Source organism: Cygnus olor, chromosome 2, assembly GCF_009769625.2.
Source record: "Cygnus olor isolate bCygOlo1 chromosome 2, bCygOlo1.pri.v2, whole genome shotgun sequence".
Taxonomy (NCBI): domain Eukaryota; kingdom Metazoa; phylum Chordata; class Aves; order Anseriformes; family Anatidae; genus Cygnus; species Cygnus olor.
The window spans coordinates 34,782,217-34,800,729 of record NC_049170.1 but is presented as its reverse complement, the minus strand read 5'-3'; the positions used below and the strand labels follow the sequence as shown (position 1 = coordinate 34,800,729).

Genomic DNA, 18,513 nt, shown 5'->3' with positions numbered 1-18,513 from the left:
GAAGCCTGTATTCCAGCCACTAGTATCTTTACTTGGTTTTCCATTTTCCCTCAATTGTGAGTGCTCTCTGCAATATCTTTTTGTTTGGTTGTTTGAAGTTCGTCTTAGCTAATTCTGGCCTGTGTTTGTAATGGACAAACCTAACTAATCTCTTTGAAGCAGGACAGGTGATTAATTAATGGAAAACATGTGGGTCACCTATTTTAAAGAAAAGAAATGGGCAGCTAGGACATCCTAGGCTCATAGTTGAACTTCACAGTGTCAGCTGGAGGATTCAAAGGAGTGTTGCCAACTGAAAATGTAGAAATACCAAGTAAAACAGCTGAAAAAAAATCTGATGAGACTAAAAAAACAGTTTTTTAGATTTGCATGTTTAGCACTCCTGAATGGTAATTTTTACCATTTCTTCTGTGACTTAAGCAAACTTTCTTGTTAATACAGCGAAATGCATTGCTTGGGATAAAGGAAACCTTACGCAAGAAGAGATGCCAGTATTTTTAAATTTACGACAAATTTAAGAGCTACAATAAGATAATGTAAGTACCTGTTTAGCAGATATGAATAACAGTTGCAAGCAACATATGTTTTATTTAGCTGTAGTTACTCTAATGGGAAACAGAAAATTGGAAAACACTGGAGGTAAAAGGTTCAGAAGGGAAAAAAATGAAACGGGACTTTCCAGGGGCAGAGTTCAGAAAGAGAACTTAGTTACAAAGCTGCCAGTATAAAAAGCAATATTTGTTGCTTTTTATAGAGGATTTTTTACTATCCCTGTATGTGTTAACACACTTAAAACAATCAAGATAATCTGTATGAATAATATCCTATTACCTTCTATGGACTAAGACAATTTAATATTAGGTAATAAACGAAGGAATCCGTGGAGAGGCAGGAATCATCTGCCATTGCACCTGTGTTTTTGTGATCCTTGGAAGTCTCCTCAGGGTGCTCATTACTAGACGCTTTTTCTTAGAACTTCAGGTAGGTTATGTAAGGTTTTTTTGTTTGTTTTCCTCCCTAGCAAATGAATTATCCATGGGTGTTCTTTGAAGGAATTTTTCAGCTTTAGATTTAATACTTCCTTTCGCACATATCTTGCTTTCTTCATTATCTGCGTGCTTATGAATTTCATGGTTATTGTAATGTTAAAGCCTTCCATATCATGTTTGCAGCACATTGTTCTTATTCGTTGTTGCTTATTTAAAATTTAAACTAAAATTGTTTCATCTGTTACTGTGAAAACTTTTTTACTTTGGGGAATGTTGCTTGGACTGTCAGGATTCCCAACTCAGAGTGGAAAAGATGAGGTGAAAACAGGAACTGTTCCTGTATTAATACTGTGAAGAACTTCTTAAAGTGAAAATGTAAATATTTGTACTTTCCCATTGTAGTTTTGAAAAATAGATTTATTCTTTCAGGCTCTAAATGATTCTCCAAGATGTTTGCAAAAGCAACAAAGAATTTTGTGAGAGAAACAGACAGCGGAGGTGACTTGATCCCTGTCTCTCACTTGAACGCCTCAGACAAGCTGCAGCTTCTCAGCTTGGTTACAAAGAAGAAGACATTCTGGTGCTGGCAGAAGCCCAAGTATCATTTCTTGACAGTCTCCTTGAGTGATGTGCTCACAGAAGACAAACCTATAAAACCAGGTAAAGCCATACTCGGGCAGCACTGTTATTGTACATAAAAAGCATGCGAAGCCGAATCTTCTTTTTGTTATTCTCAGTCATGTTACTAGAGGGCTCTTCTCAGAGGAATGCTCTGAAGTATTTTCCATCCTTAGGAATGAGGTGGCTGCATCTTTTTCTCACTTGACTGTTCATTTAGCTCAAAATAATACTAAGAAACGTTTAAAAAAAATGTCTAGATGGACTACTGCAACTGAGTGCTGAAGGCTGTCAAGCCATACAGCGCTGCCATACTGTTTAATAGCAGTGCTGTCTGCAACCTCAGGAGCTCCCCTAGAGTATTTTGGGGAGTTTTCAGTGTGTCTTAGTAGTGTGAAGCTGTGCAGTGCTCCAGGTGAAAAAGCACTGAACAAACTGTTCTACTGGTGATAGCAGACCAGCGAATGCTTGCAGGTGTTATCACGGCGTCCCTTCTTCTTGCACAGACAGTTAAAAAATAGTTATCCTTGTATTTATTTCTCCATCCAGCTGCACCAGTGCTAAACAGGTAATAGGAGTAATGATCTGGAACCCTCTGTTTCTGGGCATGACATGATTCCGAATGTAGGCAAACAGATAGTTACTTATGCATAGATTTTAATTGGAGCTCAGAAAATAAGCTGAGTCTGTTCTCTGGTTTATAGACGCATGAGATTCAGAGTTTGATTTAAGCCAATTAGATGTTTCCACTGGTTTCCAGTGAGCTTTGGGACAGGCTGATAATGAGATACGTCAAGATAATGGCAAAATATTAAACCTATTATAAGCAGATCTACTTCATAGTTCTCCCTTGTTGCTGAAGTAAATTTCTGCCATGCTTTTTAAGTCTTCCTTAGCATCTGAGCTCAGCATTTCACTCACCAGATGTTTTCCTAAAATGGCAGAATGTAGAAGATAGCTGAGCAAAGGCAATAAAAATATGGAGCAAGCAGAAGTTGCAGAGCTGTGAACTTCCCTGTTGACCTGTTGAGTACTCTTCTTGCCTTCATTAACGTTAACCGTTTGTGTTTTCTGTTAGTTCTTGTTTTTCTAATGACTTCAGGACTGTTTCAGCGCTTGTCTTCATGGGTAGCAATTAGTTTTATTCTTTTCCTAGTGATTGTGGAGTCTGACTTCGCAAAATACATGGGGAAATTTGAAGATTTTGTTCAAGGAAGTATTGAAACTTCGTTTGGAAAGATCAGCCTGGGAGCTGGAGGGAGGGGCTATGTGGAAAGCCAGTCCTCCTTTGGAAACCTGAGGAAGCAGGAGATTGACTTGCAGCAGCTTATGAAAGACGTCAAGGACAGGTATGCTTCAAGTGTGGGCATTGCAATGGCCAAGAAAGATTTATTCTGGGATAAATGTGTGAACCAGACGTGCAAAATTAGTATGCATCTAGTGTCAAAAAAATAACATCAGTCAAGATTTAGAATCTTGTTTCTAAGAGTAGATGGAGTGCTACGGAAGAATATACTAGAATAATTTGTATTTAGAACAGTAAGCTTTCACTTGGTTTTCTGGAGTGTTACCTGCTCTGTTCAAATAAATAATCTTCCTGTAGCAAATGAGATTTACTTCAACGTATTTTGGGGTTATAATCCTGCATGCAACTAAATACTTACAATTATTTTCTACACTCAGAAGTATATATAACTGTATATATAACTGTAAATAAGTTGCTTGTTAAAATACATTTATCTGGTGTAAGGACCTGAAAGATGCCACTGAATTGCTCGCGTGCTAGACTTGGAAACAGGCTGAGACGCTGACATCTGATGAAGAAGATATTCATATACACAGTCCCACGGGACTGTTAAGAGGGTGTGGCAGTGACATAGTCCAGTTTAACGTGTGTGTGTGCCTTCATGCAAGGAGCTAGTTCTTGGCTCATGGAATAGATGCTCAGAGCTTATTTAAAGCTTGTGACGCAAATGGTGTGATTGATAGAGAGTGAGTCTGGCTTTTGTTGGGTCACTGAAAGCGATGAGGATAGCAGAATTTTAATTTTATTTATTTTTTTCTTCAGCATAACTCTGAGGCTTACTGGAAATTGTGGCAGTTCCTTACAAATAAAATTCTAGTTACTAATTCATGAATATTCTGCGATTTATGAGAGAACTTGTCCATGGGTGCTAGCTTCCGTCTCCTTCATGGAGCATGGTGTGGAACTCAGGAATTCAGCATGCAAGAATGTTGTTGCCTAGAAGTTAGTGATTTGGGATGCAAAGTGTTATGGTACTAAGAGGATGTTTACTGGTCGGTCCTTTTGGGATGAAGGTCAGTTAAGTGCTCTTGATTTCCTCTAACTACATACGTTGCTTGTGCTTGTTATAGAAATAATAAAGCAATAATTGCTCTAAACTAAATTGCAATTGAAAGTGTTCTTGTATTAGGCTGTTTAAGTTAAAGCTAGAGATAAATAACAGAAAGCACATGCAAAAATGTCAAAGCTGATACGTCTTCTGTACTGTCGTGTGAGTCTTCAAGGTTCAGAAAGCTGGAAGTGCTGGGTGGCAGCAAATTGGTTTCTTGTCAGTTCTCAGGTGAACCTTAAAAAGGACAATCCCGCTGATCTTTAATTAGATTCCAGATGCTGCATTGGCCCTCCTTTTCAGAAAAGGCATGACAGCTGAAGGATGTAGGATGAGATCCCTCTTGATTTGCAAAAGCAGTGCCATTTTGCATACAGAACACACTTATTAACATAATATGCAAGAGAAAAATGAGTGGTCCCTTTAGGTTTATGAACTTCACGTATTTTATGATACCTTATTCTTGCTTTTTGTATTACTTCGCGCTTGCTAGTTCAGAGTACTGAAAAATACTGATTTTAGGGCAGAGTCCTATGCTTTAAACTAGTGGTTTATCTAGTGGGTAGCATCCCTGCCCACGGCAGGGGGATGGAATTCCATGATTTTTAGGGTCCCTTCCAACCCGAGCCATTCTGTGGTTCCTGTTTTCAGTGGCTTGACCATTCTTGAAGTCTCACTGTGGTGCAGACGTTTTGTTATTTATTCTTTATAACAACTTCAGCATTTATGAGTATGATGAGACAAACGTTCATCACTTTTCTACCAAATAGGCCACGTGAGCAATACAAAGTCACGGTATGTTGGGAGACGGCATTGAGTAAAATCAATTGTGTGCCTGTGATTTAAAACCTCAGGAGGATGCTGAATAGAAAATAGAGAAGCTGTGTCACTTGCACTCTCACAAGTCTTTGGTATTCTTGAGGAAGTTGTTCTATAAAGTAATTGCCAGGTTATTCTGTGGGGAAAATTGTGAAGTGCCATCAATAAGCTGACTAGAGCAGATGCTTTGTTCTGGTATGACAGTAAAAAGTAGGTCAGAGAGGTTACATTTGAAACAGATTAACAACAGAAGTATGTGTCTGTGCTTGGTGTGCAGTGCCTGAGCGAGGGCTGGTAGATTTTACTCTGGCACTGTTTTAGAGGTCTTTATTTGAGAAGGGACAAAGCTGGGTAAAGGCTGATGCCATGCAACAAGCAGCATTTGGCCGGAAGACATCAGCGTACTGTTGCACGTTATAAACAAAGTGGAGAAGACTGAACAAGCAGAGGATTTCTGGAAAAGCACTTGAGCGATGTTTTGAAGGCAGGCATGTGGATGTTGGGGAAGAAGTTGTGTTCAGAGGCTTTTGAGAGCCTCGCCCAGCTGCCCATGTCTGGTGTATTGAGCTGGCGTTGCCCTGTGCAGGACAGAAAAGGTTCTTCACTCACATGGGTAGCTTGGACTGGGAGGGTTTGAGCAGGCAGGCAACAGAGCTGACAGCAATGTGACGACAGTACCCACAGCTGAACCAGTTCCTCTAGGCAGCTGTAGTGAATCGGTCAGCGTGTTGCTGTGAGAGTTGTGGGATAGGGTACTGAGAAGCCTGGGCAGGTTTTGGTGGCAGGACAGTCCTGGCCTCGCTCTGGTGTGAATAGTCCGGCCAGAGACCTGCCCCGCAGGGGTTAAAAAAAAAAAAAAAAAAAGCCTTTGCATTGTAGGATAGTGGAAGTGTTAAATCCAATCAGATGTAAAGAGTGAGACCAGAACTCAGATTCTGTTCTGCTCGTGTTTGACCTGGGGAGCTTCCAGCATAGTAAATCGTTGACCTCAGGAAGGTTATTTAAGAAAAACAAGCTATCAAACGGAAAACCATAATGCTTCTCTTCTAAATGATCTATATTTATACAGTTTTATACTGTGTGCATTGATAACAGCAAAGCAACATCTCATTTTACTTGATAGTGTTTTCTTTTGTGTACTTCAGCTTCTCAAGTGGGGAAAGAGTGCAGTAACATAGCACAGGTCACACAAGGCTGCTGAGCGCTCCTGTACGATAGGTGGTGAAAGATGGGAAGAGTGAGGGTTGCAGAGCAGAAATAAGAGCTTTGAAAAGTGACCTGTTTAAAAAAAAAATCGCTTCCATGTGCCCGCATGCCTGTGTTCTCAGGGATTTAACTCAACCATCTTGCTCATCTTGCTGTCCTTGATATTGAGAGCTATGGTAGCAAATGGGTTTGGCCCTTGCAAAAGCACACTCGTAGATTCAGCGGCCATTGTCCTGCAATATTTTAAGCTTTGCTTTGACTGTCAAACTTTAACCCTGTGGCATTTTGCCCTTGATGCCTCTTTTCAACGATAATTTAGATAAGCCAGGTATTTGTTTTACCTCGTGTTGTCTCCTGTTTGAGTCACTGTCCTGTGCTTTCCTGTGAGAAGCGCAGAGCGTTTTCTTCCGTCGGCTGTCCTGTGACGCCCGTGATGTGCCCACACACACAACACCACGGCCTAAGGCACTTCAGGGCAGAAAGCTCAGTGCCAGAAGTCTGGAGGAGAGCATTTAAAGAAGAGGCTGTTCATAAGGATGTGTGGTTTTAAACTCCCTAAACCCAGTGGGGAGAGGCATTTCTGCTGTTCTTCAGCCGAACTTCAGAGCCAGGAGCGCAAGGGGATCTGAGCCAGACCCACCTCGGACAGAATGTAGAAGTAAATGGAAGAGAAAGTCTCTGAATTATTTTGGTCGTTCATTTGGATAGGATTAAATCAGGCTTTGATATCCCTCATGTTAACGTTCATTCGGAAACTGCAAACCTGCTTCGTCTGCGGTTTTCTGCCTTTGATTGTTTTGTTTCTTTTGCTCTTACTCACAAGTTTGTCACCCTCTAAAGCAGGCAAAAAATACGTCATACGAAAGCAACTGACAAATTGCTTTTGTACTTCTTCATTATATTTCTTCACTTGTGGCTTCTTAGGTCGTATGTTAGAACTTCGAGTTGTCTGTGCCTTAATTTATATTTTCGGGATGCTTAGCCCACCTCTTCAGAATCATAAATAAATATTGTGAAGGATATGATAGGCTTGGTGGTCTTCCACAAGATGCGCTGATAATTAATAGCTCCAGTTTGGCAGGCACTTCTAAGAGCAGCAGTGTTTGCGATAGCCTGACATTTCTTCAATTTTTCTTAATCCAAAGATTCATTGCATTCCAAGCATGAAGCATGGCTTTGCACCACAAGAAAAGAAAAGTTCTATTAATAATCTCAGGAACGTTTGGGGGTGATTTTCTAGTGGCTGCTGCGTTGCTTCAGAGGTATTTGCTTTCCCTTGTTTAAACAATCAACTTTCAGGTTTCCAGACAGTTCATTCCAACTGATTGAACTTTCATATAAGCATGTAACTCTCCAGAGATCAAAAATTGCCCCGGGATATTTTTTATTTAATAAAGAGCCAAGCTGACTTCAGACTTACACAGACCGCATACATCCAAAACTCCAGAATCTAATAAATCTAAACCCTTTTAATTAAAAGTGGAGATATCTTGATTTAAATAAAGTAGAATCAGAACATGTCTTTCCATTGTATTTTGGGGGAATTGCCATTTAGCCCCATGAAAAGCCATTTACAGTAAAATAGAGAAGAAAAGACTTCAGCCAGGGGAAGCAATCTTTTAATCTTCCAGATGTCTTGCAAGAGTTATCCGTTCTTAGAAAATACGACATCCCATGTGAGGACCTCTCCAGTGGGTATTTTGCAAAAGTATAACATAGTTGACACATTTTAATCAGTCAAATACAGTTAAGTTGCTGTAACTTATCAGTTACATTTTAAATCATGAGGTCATACAGTTAATTAACACAGGAGTTCATAGTGGGTGGTTTTTTTTAAGCAACCTTTTTCAGTCCCCACATCCATGAAATTTTTTGTCTTCCACCTCTAAGTATGTGGTCAATGCTGATCATCTCCACCAGTTTAGGGTTTAAGTGAAGACCAGAACAGGTCTATAGCAAACTGTGAGGGTTGGCTTCAAGCTGTCACTCTCAGCCTTCATCCCTCAAGGAAAAACGGGTGACTCAGACTTTGGAGCAAGAATTTTCTTTTGTGTTATGTTCTTACATGTATTTTTGTGTGTGTGGTGAGGATTTTGATTGATTTTTTTTTTCTGAGTAAGAATTGCAGGTTAAAAACTTCTTGAAACAATTAAGAATATGTTTTCTATGTCCTATCAGTTTTGTTAATGGTGTCTCTTCTTGTTTCAGAATGATAAATATGAAGAGTAGTTTACTGCAACAAGTAATAGAAAGAAAACGTGAAGTACTGTGCATCTTGAGAGAGAAGATAGTAACAACTCAAAAGTGTACGATAGCTGAACATATCCAGACAGAAGAAAAAATCAGTGGTCTGCTGGGATGCAGTACAAAAACAGTCAAGGTAAAAGATACTAAAAGATCTGTAAGGAACAGAATATTTGTCTAGTGAAACCGGCAGACTATCTGTGAAGAAACTCTGATTTCTCATTGCCAAATAGACTTCAGAGTATTTTTTGTTTTTCCTTAACATGTTAAACTCTCAGTTGTAAGAAATCACCACGTTACTTGGTTGCGAAACTTCAGAAATACAAACCGCCTTTCCCGTTGCCTCACTGGCAAAAGGTGTCATCTTTTAGTGTGAGCCTGGAGAGGGATTTCAATCAATACTGTAGCATTATGATTCAGTTTCTCTAGATTCCTGCCTACAGCAGACCATAAACCAACAATTCAGTGAAAGTTGAAGAGCAGAAAGCATTTGCTGAAGCAAATTCAGTTGAAAAGCCAAGTAATCATTTATCACAAATGTTTGCAGTGTCTAGTGAGTTTTAATGCTTCTTGAGAAGCTGCTTGTTTTCTATCATGGGAGTAGAGATTAACTGCGTAGTGAGGACATCTGAAAAATTGCTAGTGAATTGAGAGGGAATTACCAAAGTCAAAACACATGCTCGTCCTGCGTAATTTCTTTCAAAGCTTCAGATGAATCACTTTTGCGTCCAGGGAGTCTCCAGTGGCAGACACCTGGAGTTCAACAACTGTCTGTGCAAGTGCCATCGTCCTGGTACCAGTCCCCCAGCTGGGCAAAGGGGGTATGAGGATAGAAGAGGGTAGGGACGGATACTGAAGTGGGTGCCACTTCCATAGCGACACAGGGTTTCTGATTCACGTGGCAAGAGCTGCACCTGAAGGTCAACTCTGTACTTGAACAGGGTAGCTGAGAGTTTGGGAGCTGCTCTTGGCACTTCAGTGCTTTTACCTCACTGCTCATTTTGTGCTTTATTGAGACGTTAGATATTGGATGTGCTTTAGTTAGACATCATAGAGTAAAGTATGTTCTTCCTCTGTGTTTTTTTCCCTTACTCAGTTTTGTGTTTAAGCTACACAACAGCTGAATCAAATAAACAGTGAATAAATGTCTTCTAGGTTTCAGTGAGTGACAGTGGAAGTACGGTGAAGGATTCTAGTGTGATCCTTGAGATTCCTCCTGCAACCACTATTGCCTATGGCGTGATTGAACTCTTTATAAAGTGCAATGGCCAGTTTGGTAAGTATAAAGCTTGTTTTCTGTGACACGCCATTCAACTGTGAAAAGAACTGTTGTGCAGAAAAGTTCTGTTGTGCAGAATGTTTTTTCATTCCCCTCCATGAACGAAGGTGTTGATGTCGTATAGTCTCTATTGCCTTGATAGTTATTTGTGTTGTGAAATGTGGCTCTTCTGATTTAGTAATGCTTTTTCATCTGTTCGTGTAAGTTATAGGCTCATAGAATAATTTAGGTTTCAGGAGTCCACAGGAGGTCATCTGACCCCAGGCAGGGCCAATTTTCAAAGTTTGATCCAAGTTCAGTGCTAGATCAGCTTGTTTGTAATCCTTGTCTGGTCAAGTTTGGAATGTCTCCAGAGATGGAGATTCCATAACCCCTTTGGGCAGCGTGTTCTTATGTTTGACCGCTATCATGACAATTTTTTTTCTCCTTAATCTTTAACGGAATTTTTCCTTTCTTTAAGTTGTCTCTCTTGCCTGTTCATTCCGTCATCATACAGAATAGCCTGGCTCTGCCTGCTGCGGGTAGCAATAAGGTGTATTTTCTTGAGGCTGAACGAACCCAGTCTCTGAGCCTCTTCTCATACATGACGTTCTCTAGCCCGCAGCAGTCTTGGTGGCTCTTTGCCTTCTACTGGCCGTCCTCCCAAATGCCAAAATGAAGAATCACTTTCATCAATCTCCTAGCTATGTTCTTGCTAGTACAGCTCAGTACGCAATGAACCTCAAGTGGAAAGGGCACGCAGGTGATCCTCTTGAATTTGTTGTCCATTTTTTTTCTGCAATTTTGCTTCTAGCTAGCTGGCCCTCTGCCTGTGCTGTTCTCTTCACTTTAGATATTAGCAGGGACAGCGAACTGGATCTAAATGTACAGTCAACCAGGAATGTTTAGACAGCAGGCATGCTAAGAAAAGAATAACTTACAGAGTGTAGGACTAGAATTTAAACTTTATTTTGTCTGGCTTACACTTTCTTATATAGATTTTTCCCTGAATGGTTGCAGAAATGTCCTTACTGTGTTTTCTGGTTGTGTTTTTGCTTATTTCAGGTCAAATACTTTCAGGTGTCAATTTTAAAACTACATTGAAATTGGTTTGGGGAGGAGAAAAGGTAGTAACTCTCCTCTGCAATATCACCTGTTTTTTTCTTTCTTGCCTGTCCTCAGATAAACTCCCTAACTTAAAGAAGGTTTCAGGGGATGTTATGCAAGAATGAAGAGAAATCAGATGGGCTGTGTAGGGCTGGAAGTCAGAAAAGAGTGGTGTAGAAAGAAACAAGATACAATTGAAGTGCATTTGGGATTTGAACCCAGGATGTGCTTGATTTGGCTAAGAAATACAGAAAATAATCTCCATCGTTCTCCATCAATTGACTTCTGATATTAAGGAAGCATACAGGTTCAGGAAAATACGTAAATACCACATAACCTGAAAAAAAAATCTAAAATGTGGAATTGCTCTGACATATGGTGAACACAGAGATACACTAGAGGGCATTGACTTCATGGTCATAATAGACCTGTAATTCAGGGAAATCAGGTGCAGTTAAAGCTATTTGACTGCGTAGGCATGTAGCTGATAGCCTACTTACATGATTTCTAGATGGAAATTCCTATGTCTTGCTAGCTGATGATAAACACATGGGTGTTGTTAATGTTCTGTATTTTTCTGCTCTTTTTTCATTTGTTTCTTTTTCCATTTCTTTTCATATTTCGTGTCACATCTTTTAAGCCTCATAAACAACACGACTTGTTTCATGTTTAGTCTCAAACAATGCGTGTCTTGCCTCTTTTTTTCAATTTGTACTATCTTCTTTTAACTCAGTGCCATTGACAAGGTTAAGTGGAGGAAATAACATCAAAGTTAAGGACTTTCCGGCGAGAATAAGTATGGTGGAGCCTAGCTTTCACCTTCTTAATGTCTGAGCAATGGTAGATGTCTGTTTATGGAAGTAAAAACAGCTTTTGAAGTTAAAGCTGGAGACTAATGTAGTCCTTTCTCACAGGACTGAAAGTGGCCAATAGCAGGTGTAATATAACGGGATTCTCGTCACAGATAATTATGGAATAAGGTACATGCATGTACATTTTCTTGTTCCTTTTTCTTTGCTGCTGACAGTCAGAGCTCGAGTTACTCGGTAAGGAAGAATGGTACCTAAACCTCCTTAAAAATGTCCTGGCTAATGTGACTGCACATTCTTGGACTTAAAAAAAAAAAAAAAAAAAAAAAAGTTGGATCGTATTCCAATTTCTTTACCACAGTGTTTTCCTATAATCATTCTGTGAGTGTGTGATTTCTACAGGCTAATTTTCTACTAGATGTAAAAGCTGTTCCCATTACAGGCTTTGTAGTTTTACCTCTCTTCATTTCACTGCAAATCCCCTCCTTCCTTTATAAAGCTGGATGTGTATAGTAGCACTGGGCTGACCTGCTTTGTTCTGTTCATTGCTATGTATGTGTGACATTCTTCCTCCTAAACACCTATAAATTAAACAGCCCTAATCTTTACAGCATCTCAGTGCAAAGGAGTATCTTTTGTCTCTGACCGTTTCTGATGGTTTTTATTGATCGTTTCTGTATTTCTCCAATTTTTGTTAACGTTTCTGAGTAACTGACAGGATCTAACTGTGCTAGTGGAGGTTTGTCGTTGATGAATGTGAGAAAATTCAATAGAAAGAACACCACAGTAGTTTGTGTATTCTTTCATTCATTTCTTTTCCCTTTTAAGAGCTTGATAAAATTAATCTTACAAGAGTAATTAACAGTCCTGTTAATGCAGAACTTTTCGGAGTCCTACGTTTTCCTCTGAGCTGAGTCCTATTACGAGCTTTAACAGCAGGGTCTGTATACTTCTCTCATGATGCTGTGTATTGATTTCCCTTACAACCGTCATTCTGCCTTTGGAGGGCAGATAGTTTATTAGCACCGTCTTCCTCCTTTGGGATTCGTGTGAAAGCCTTGTCATTATCCATGGAAGTTACACGAGCATGTTGGCATAGTGGTGCCTTTGCTGCTGTCCTGAGTTGTGTAGCTTTGGGAAGTTCTTCAATTTGGGTTAATCGCTTTCTGCTCCTCTGTAGCTTGCTCTTCTCTCTGAAGGGTTATGCAGGCATAAAGGTCTCTTTCTTTCTCTGTGGCAGAGATTTCTTCGTCTGCTCTCCCTTTGAAAAAGCTTTTTGCTGATGGAGTGCTCTCCATGCTTTCTCATCTGCTTCGAATGTCCTTAATTTGGTGAGACAGACTGTACCAACTGCAGGAAGGTTATATTTAGGTTTTGTGCCTGGTACCTGTGAGCACTGTGCTTGATTAGTTACATTTTTTCCCCTTTGCTGTCAGGTACTACTTTAAAATTGGCTTTGTCTAGTTAGCCTGCCAGTGCTCTTCTGCTTAGACCTGCTGCAGAGCACCAGGGGTAGAGTTTCAAGCCTTGTGTTTGAGTTGCTAACAGATGATCCAAATAATGCATAGGACTCTGATTATACTGTGCCCCAAAGATGCAGAAAATCGGACACATGAGCACAGTACTCGATGCTCCAGGTTTCTCAGCATAACTCTTAAAAGGCTTTCAGTGCGCCATACAGAGGTCCGATAGCTTCATGAAGCTGGGGGAAGGGGGAACAATTCAATGGCCGGACATAAGCAGTTCTCTTGGGGTAAGGTAGACCAGGGCTTGTGGTTCCAACAGAATGTGTTGAAGATGAACCAGAAGGGGTAATCCAGCCACGGTGTGTTATTTTCGTTATTTCTATGATTCTGTAAAACTGAGGAACAACTTATCACCTGGGAAGGTGGAAATTTTTGCTCTCAGCTGTTTTCCCAGTTGGGCCAGCTCACCTTTGTGGCTGCTCCTGCCCCCAACAGTTTCCCATTCCCATGACGACTTCTCATCCCCCAAATGACTTCTCACCCCCAGGTCTCACTCAGGGACCCGCCACCTGCAGCCGCTCCCCATCAGGAGCAGACATCCCCAAACCAATTGGCGGCGCGGGCAGCGGGAGAGGGCTGCGTTCAGCCCCTCCCTCCCCCCCCCCCCCGCTGACCGATGCAGGAATAAGTGCAGGCAGAGGCTTTGCAGGGTGGAACAGGTGTAATTTATTCCTGGGGTAATTGTGGCTGCCACCCCCAGCCCGTCCCCAGGTGAGGCCCGGCCGCCTGCTCAGGCGGGGGGCCCGGCCTGCCGGCCCGCGTGCTCTCCGGCCCCCGGCTCCTCCTGCCTGACCCTGTGCAGCCAGGACGTGTCCCCAATGTCGTCGTCCTGCTGGGACCGTGGCAGTCTGCGCCCGGCCTGCCCCGCGTGCCAGGAGAAGCTCCTGACAAGCTCTCCTCCCATGGAGGGGCTGCGCTCCCTGCGCCGGGGCGAGACGCTGCGGGAGCGGTAGATGGAGGGGCTCCTCTGGCGCTGCTGCTGCTGCTGCTGCTGCCGCCGCCCCAGCCGTGCGTTGCGCTGGAACCTCCTGCGTGGTCGTCGGGCTAGGCGCACGATGCCGACGATGTGCCTGCGGCACAGCGGGCAGGTGTCTCTTTCGGCAGCCCAGACGTGGACGCACTCCAGGCAGAAGGTGTGCCTGCAGGGGTCGATGCGAGCCGCGTTGGACAGCGGCTCCAAGCAGATGGGGCACGCTTCCTCCCCGGGGGCCTCCTCTGGCTGCTGCTGTGGCCGCCAGCTCATGGTGCCTCTGGCCGCCGCGATGTGGAGCTGGTTGTCCTGTGGGGGAGGCTGCTCTGGTGCCAGGCGCTTAGCAGCAGCCTGGGGTCTTCAGCACCTCCCTCGCCTCGCGGGTCGCCGGCAGGGCCTCGATGCCTTGCGTGTCGCCGTCTGGATCTCGACGCCTTGCGTGACACCAGCAGGACTACTGCAGATAGGAGCAGGAAGAAATCATTGTAGCAGCAAAGAGACATCAGCTTTCTAGGTTCAACCACTTGTCTAGAGTACTGTAGCAGTAACTGGTCTGTGTATGGATTGCAAACATTGCCGTTAGAATGGCAAATCTGCTTGTGATAGGTTACACGTGGCAAGACCGCGCTTAGGACAGGTGAGGCACATAGATGTCTATAGATTTGAGAACATTACCGAAGGACCTCGATGGCTCGCGCGCAACAAGAACGGCTTTGCGTGTGCCTCTAGCCACACCTCCGCCTCTCTGTCTCCTTCCAGCCTTAGGACCTCGAGCTTTCGAGCACCACCAGCTGGACTGGCCGCAGGCGCGCCGCGCAGGGCATTTATAGCCAGCCACCTTTTGTGAGGCCATAGGGTGACATCAGCAGGGTCTCGGGGTGCCCCTGATGGCAGCACTGACAGAGGTCACCTGACTGTTGCAAGAAAATGCTGATATGAGATGGCTGCTCCATGCTGACAGAAGCCAAGTAAGGAGAGCGGTATCAGGCTAATTAAGAAAAGCCATCTGGGAAGAGACCGAACCCAAGAGTGGGCCAAGGAGCGGGCCCTAAGGTATCAAGAATAAAGTGTCACTTCAAATACGTGAGACTCCCATCAAGTCAGTGCTGCCATCAGGGGCACCCCGAGACCCTGCTGATGTCACCCTATGGCCTCACAAAAGGTGGCTGGCTATAAATGCCCTGCGCGGCGCGCCTGTGGCCAGTCCAGCTGGGGTGCTCGAAAGCTCGAGGTCCTAAGGCTGGAAGGAGACAGAGAGGCGGAGGTGTGGCTAGAGGCACACGCAAAGCCGTTCTTGTTGCGCGCGAGCCATCGAGGTCCTTCGGTAATGTTCTCAAATCTATAGACATCTATGTGCCTCACCTGTCCTAAGCGCGGTCTTGCCACGTGTAACCTATCACAAGCAGATTTGCCATTCTAACGGCAATGTTTGCAATCCATACACGGAACAGTTACTGCTACAGTACTCTAGACAAGTGGTTGAACCTAGAAAGCTGATGTCTCTTTGCTGCTACAATGATTTCTTCCTGCTCCTATCTGCAGTAGTCCTGCTGGTGTCACGCAAGGCGTCGAGATCCAGACGGCGACACGCAAGGCATCGAGGCCCTGCCGGCGACCCGCGAGGCGAGGGAGGTGCTGAAGACCCCAGGCTGCTGCTAAGCGCCTGGCACCAGAGCAGCCTCCCCCACAGGACAACCAGCTCCACATCGCGGCGGCCAGAGGCACCATGAGCTGGCGGCCACAGCAGCAGCCAGAGGAGGCCCCCGGGGAGGAAGCGTGCCCCATCTGCTTGGAGCCGCTGTCCAACGCGGCTCGCATCGACCCCTGCAGGCACACCTTCTGCCTGGAGTGCGTCCACGTCTGGGCTGCCGAAAGAGACACCTGCCCGCTGTGCCGCAGGCACATCGTCGGCATCGTGCGCCTAGCCCGACGACCACGCAGGAGGTTCCAGCGCAACGCACGGCTGGGGCGGCGGCAGCAGCAGCAGCAGCAGCAGCGCCAGAGGAGCCCCTCCATCTACCGCTCCCGCAGCGTCTCGCCCCGGCGCAGGGAGCGCAGCCCCTCCATGGGAGGAGAGCTTGTCAGGAGCTTCTCCTGGCACGCGGGGCAGGCCGGGCGCAGACTGCCACGGTCCCAGCAGGACGACGACATTGGGGACACGTCCTGGCTGCACAGGGTCAGGCAGGAGGAGCCGGGGGCCGGAGAGCACGCGGGCCGGCAGGCCGGGCCCCCCGCCTGAGCAGGCGGCCGGGCCTCACCTGGGGACGGGCTGGGGGTGGCAGCCACAATTACCCCAGGAATAAATTACACCTGTTCCACCCTGCAAAGCCTCTGCCTGCACTTATTCCTGCATCGGTCAGCAGGGGGGGGGGGGGGAGGGAGGGGCTGAACGCAGCCCTCTCCCGCTGCCCGCGCCGCCAATTGGTTTGGGGATGTCTGCTCCTGATGGGGAGCGGCTGCGGGTGGCGGGTCCCCGGGTGAGACCTGGGGGTGAGAAGTCATTTGGGGGATGAGAAGTCGTCCTGGGAATGGGAAAGTGTTGGGGGCGGGAGCAGCCACAAAGGTTTAAATTACTCAGTTGTTGCATTGGCCTCGCGTGATAAGAAGACTCAGCTCTATCCACAAAATCCTGGCTGATGAAGGAACACGGTGCCCAAAGTAGAACTTAAATAATTTAGCTGAGTTTGTAAAAGATCAAAAGTGCTGAAGCAGTTAAACGATGACTGAGCATGTGCAAAACAGAAAGGAGAGAAGTAGAAGATGAAGAAGACTATGAGCCCTCATCAGAAAGCCCCCAAAGTGCGACCACCAGAGGTTACTGCGCCTGCGATAGTAGGAGGGACAATATGATACTTAGGTCTGAGAAAGCATTAGCCTAAGTCCTGTCCTTTCTTGTGAACTGCGTGAACATGGATATCACCGTACCATAAGCAAGTACTCCTTGTCTTCCTTAGGTGTCCGTGTTGGGTGGAATTATCCCCCCCATACCCAGCGCTGTTAATAAAGAATACCTGCTTTCTAATTCTCCTAAACGAGTCTTGGACAGTTACGTTGCTTTTTGCGTTCCACCATTGATAAGGACACAACAAGAAACCGAGGAACAACTGATCACCTGGGGAGGTGGAAGTTGGCCAGAGACGGTGAGAACGTGCATGAGAAACCTAGGGTTGTTTAGAGAAAATCAGGAAGTCATGCTGTGGAGGGGCTGCGCTCCCTGTGCCTGGGCGAGGCGCTGTGGGGCTGGTAGCTGGCCGGCTCCTCTGCTGCTGCACAACAGCTCCAACAGTGCTACAGGCTGGGAGAGAAATGGCTGGAAAGCTGCCTGGCAGAGAAAGACCTGGGAGTGTTGGCCTACAGTCAGCTGAATATGAGCCAGCGGTGTGCTCAGGTGGCCAAGAAGGCCAACAGCATCCTGGCTTGTATCAGAAACAGCGTGGCCGGCAGGGCTAGGGAAGTGATTGTCCCCCTGTACTCGGCTCTGGTGAGGCCGCACCTCGAGTACTGTGTTCAGTTTTGGGCCCCTCGCTACAAGAAGGACATGGAGGTGCTCGAGCGAGTCCAGAGAAGGGCAACGAAGCTGGTGAGGGGTCTGGAGAACAAGTCTTACGAGGGGCAGCTGAGGGAGCTGGGGTTGTTCAGCCTGGAGAAGAGGAGGCTCAGGGGAGACCTTATCGCACTCTACAGGTACCTTAAAGGAGGCTGTAGCGAGGTGGGGGTTGGTCTATTCTCCCACGTGCCTGGTGGCAGGACGAGGGGGAACGGGCTAAGGTTGCGCCAGGGGAGGTTTAGGCTGGATATCAGGAAGAACTTCTTTACTGAAAAGGTTGTTAGGCATTGGAAAGGGCTGCCCAGGGAAGTGGTTGAGTCACCATCCCTGGAGGTCTTTAAAAGACATTTGGATGTAGAGCTCAGTGATACGGTCTAGTGGAGGACTTGTTAGTGTTAGGTCAGAGGTTGGACTCGGTGATCTTGGAGGTCTCTTCCAACCTAGACGATTCTGTGATTCTGTGATTTTCTCCATGAAGTCCTTGCGTGCCGTAGTGAACATGGCTGCGTGAAGTCCTTTAGAGACCCTGAAAAGCCCACTGTTGTTCACTCATCTGGAGAACTTGAGGATGCACCTGTGGCTTGACTCAGAGAGAGGTGTTTGTCAATGCCATGACCAGAAGAAGCTCTGTGAGGGACACTCAAGAGTTTTTATCAATCTCAGAAAGTGCTTTCATGTGTCTACGTTACGAGTGGATTCTGTTGCTCCTGTTACGGTGCACCTCCTAAGTGGTAGAAAATACAACAAAACAAAACAACAAACCCATGTCTGCATCTCCTGTACGCAGCATTCAGGTTCACAGTGTCTGGGGGAAGTTTTCAGTTTTCGTGTTACCTGCTGGCTCTGTTAATTAAATCCGCAGAAGCTGGTGTCACATTTTGTAGCTGGCAGCTGCAGCACAGACCTGTGTTGGTGCACACCGCATCAGACATGAAGGCTGCAGTAATAGCATACAGATAGCAACCACTGGTATTATCTCCATCTAGAAGAGATGAGGTAGGAAGAAATCACGTGTGAGAACACTGGATGATATAAGCTAGCATCTCATTCAGTAATTGCTTGCATA

General features: G+C 45.1%; 1 protein-coding gene across 14 annotated transcripts in view; it reads left to right on the top strand.

Annotated features, from left to right (window-relative positions):
- GSDME (gasdermin E) overlaps positions 1 to 18,513 on the top strand; it is a 32,843-nt gene that overhangs the window by 3,029 nt on the left and 11,301 nt on the right. For 8 of the 14 annotated variants that reach the window (XR_005816509.1, XM_040545998.1, XM_040546006.1 and 5 more), the window contains 5 exons: positions 442 to 536; positions 1,419 to 1,649; positions 2,764 to 2,956; positions 8,195 to 8,366; positions 9,386 to 9,506. Coding sequence is in view for 13 of the 14 variants with exons in the window: in XM_040545998.1 (XP_040401932.1) it covers positions 1,439 to 1,649; positions 2,764 to 2,956; positions 8,195 to 8,366; positions 9,386 to 9,506 (697 nt within the window). In the remaining variant the exon portion in view is untranslated. Of the gene's footprint in view, positions 1 to 441; positions 537 to 861; positions 1,650 to 2,763; positions 2,957 to 8,194; positions 8,367 to 9,385; positions 9,507 to 18,513 lie in introns of all 14 variants that reach the window. The other 6 variants (XM_040545996.1, XM_040546004.1, XM_040546005.1 and 3 more) reach the window with 3 other exon arrangements.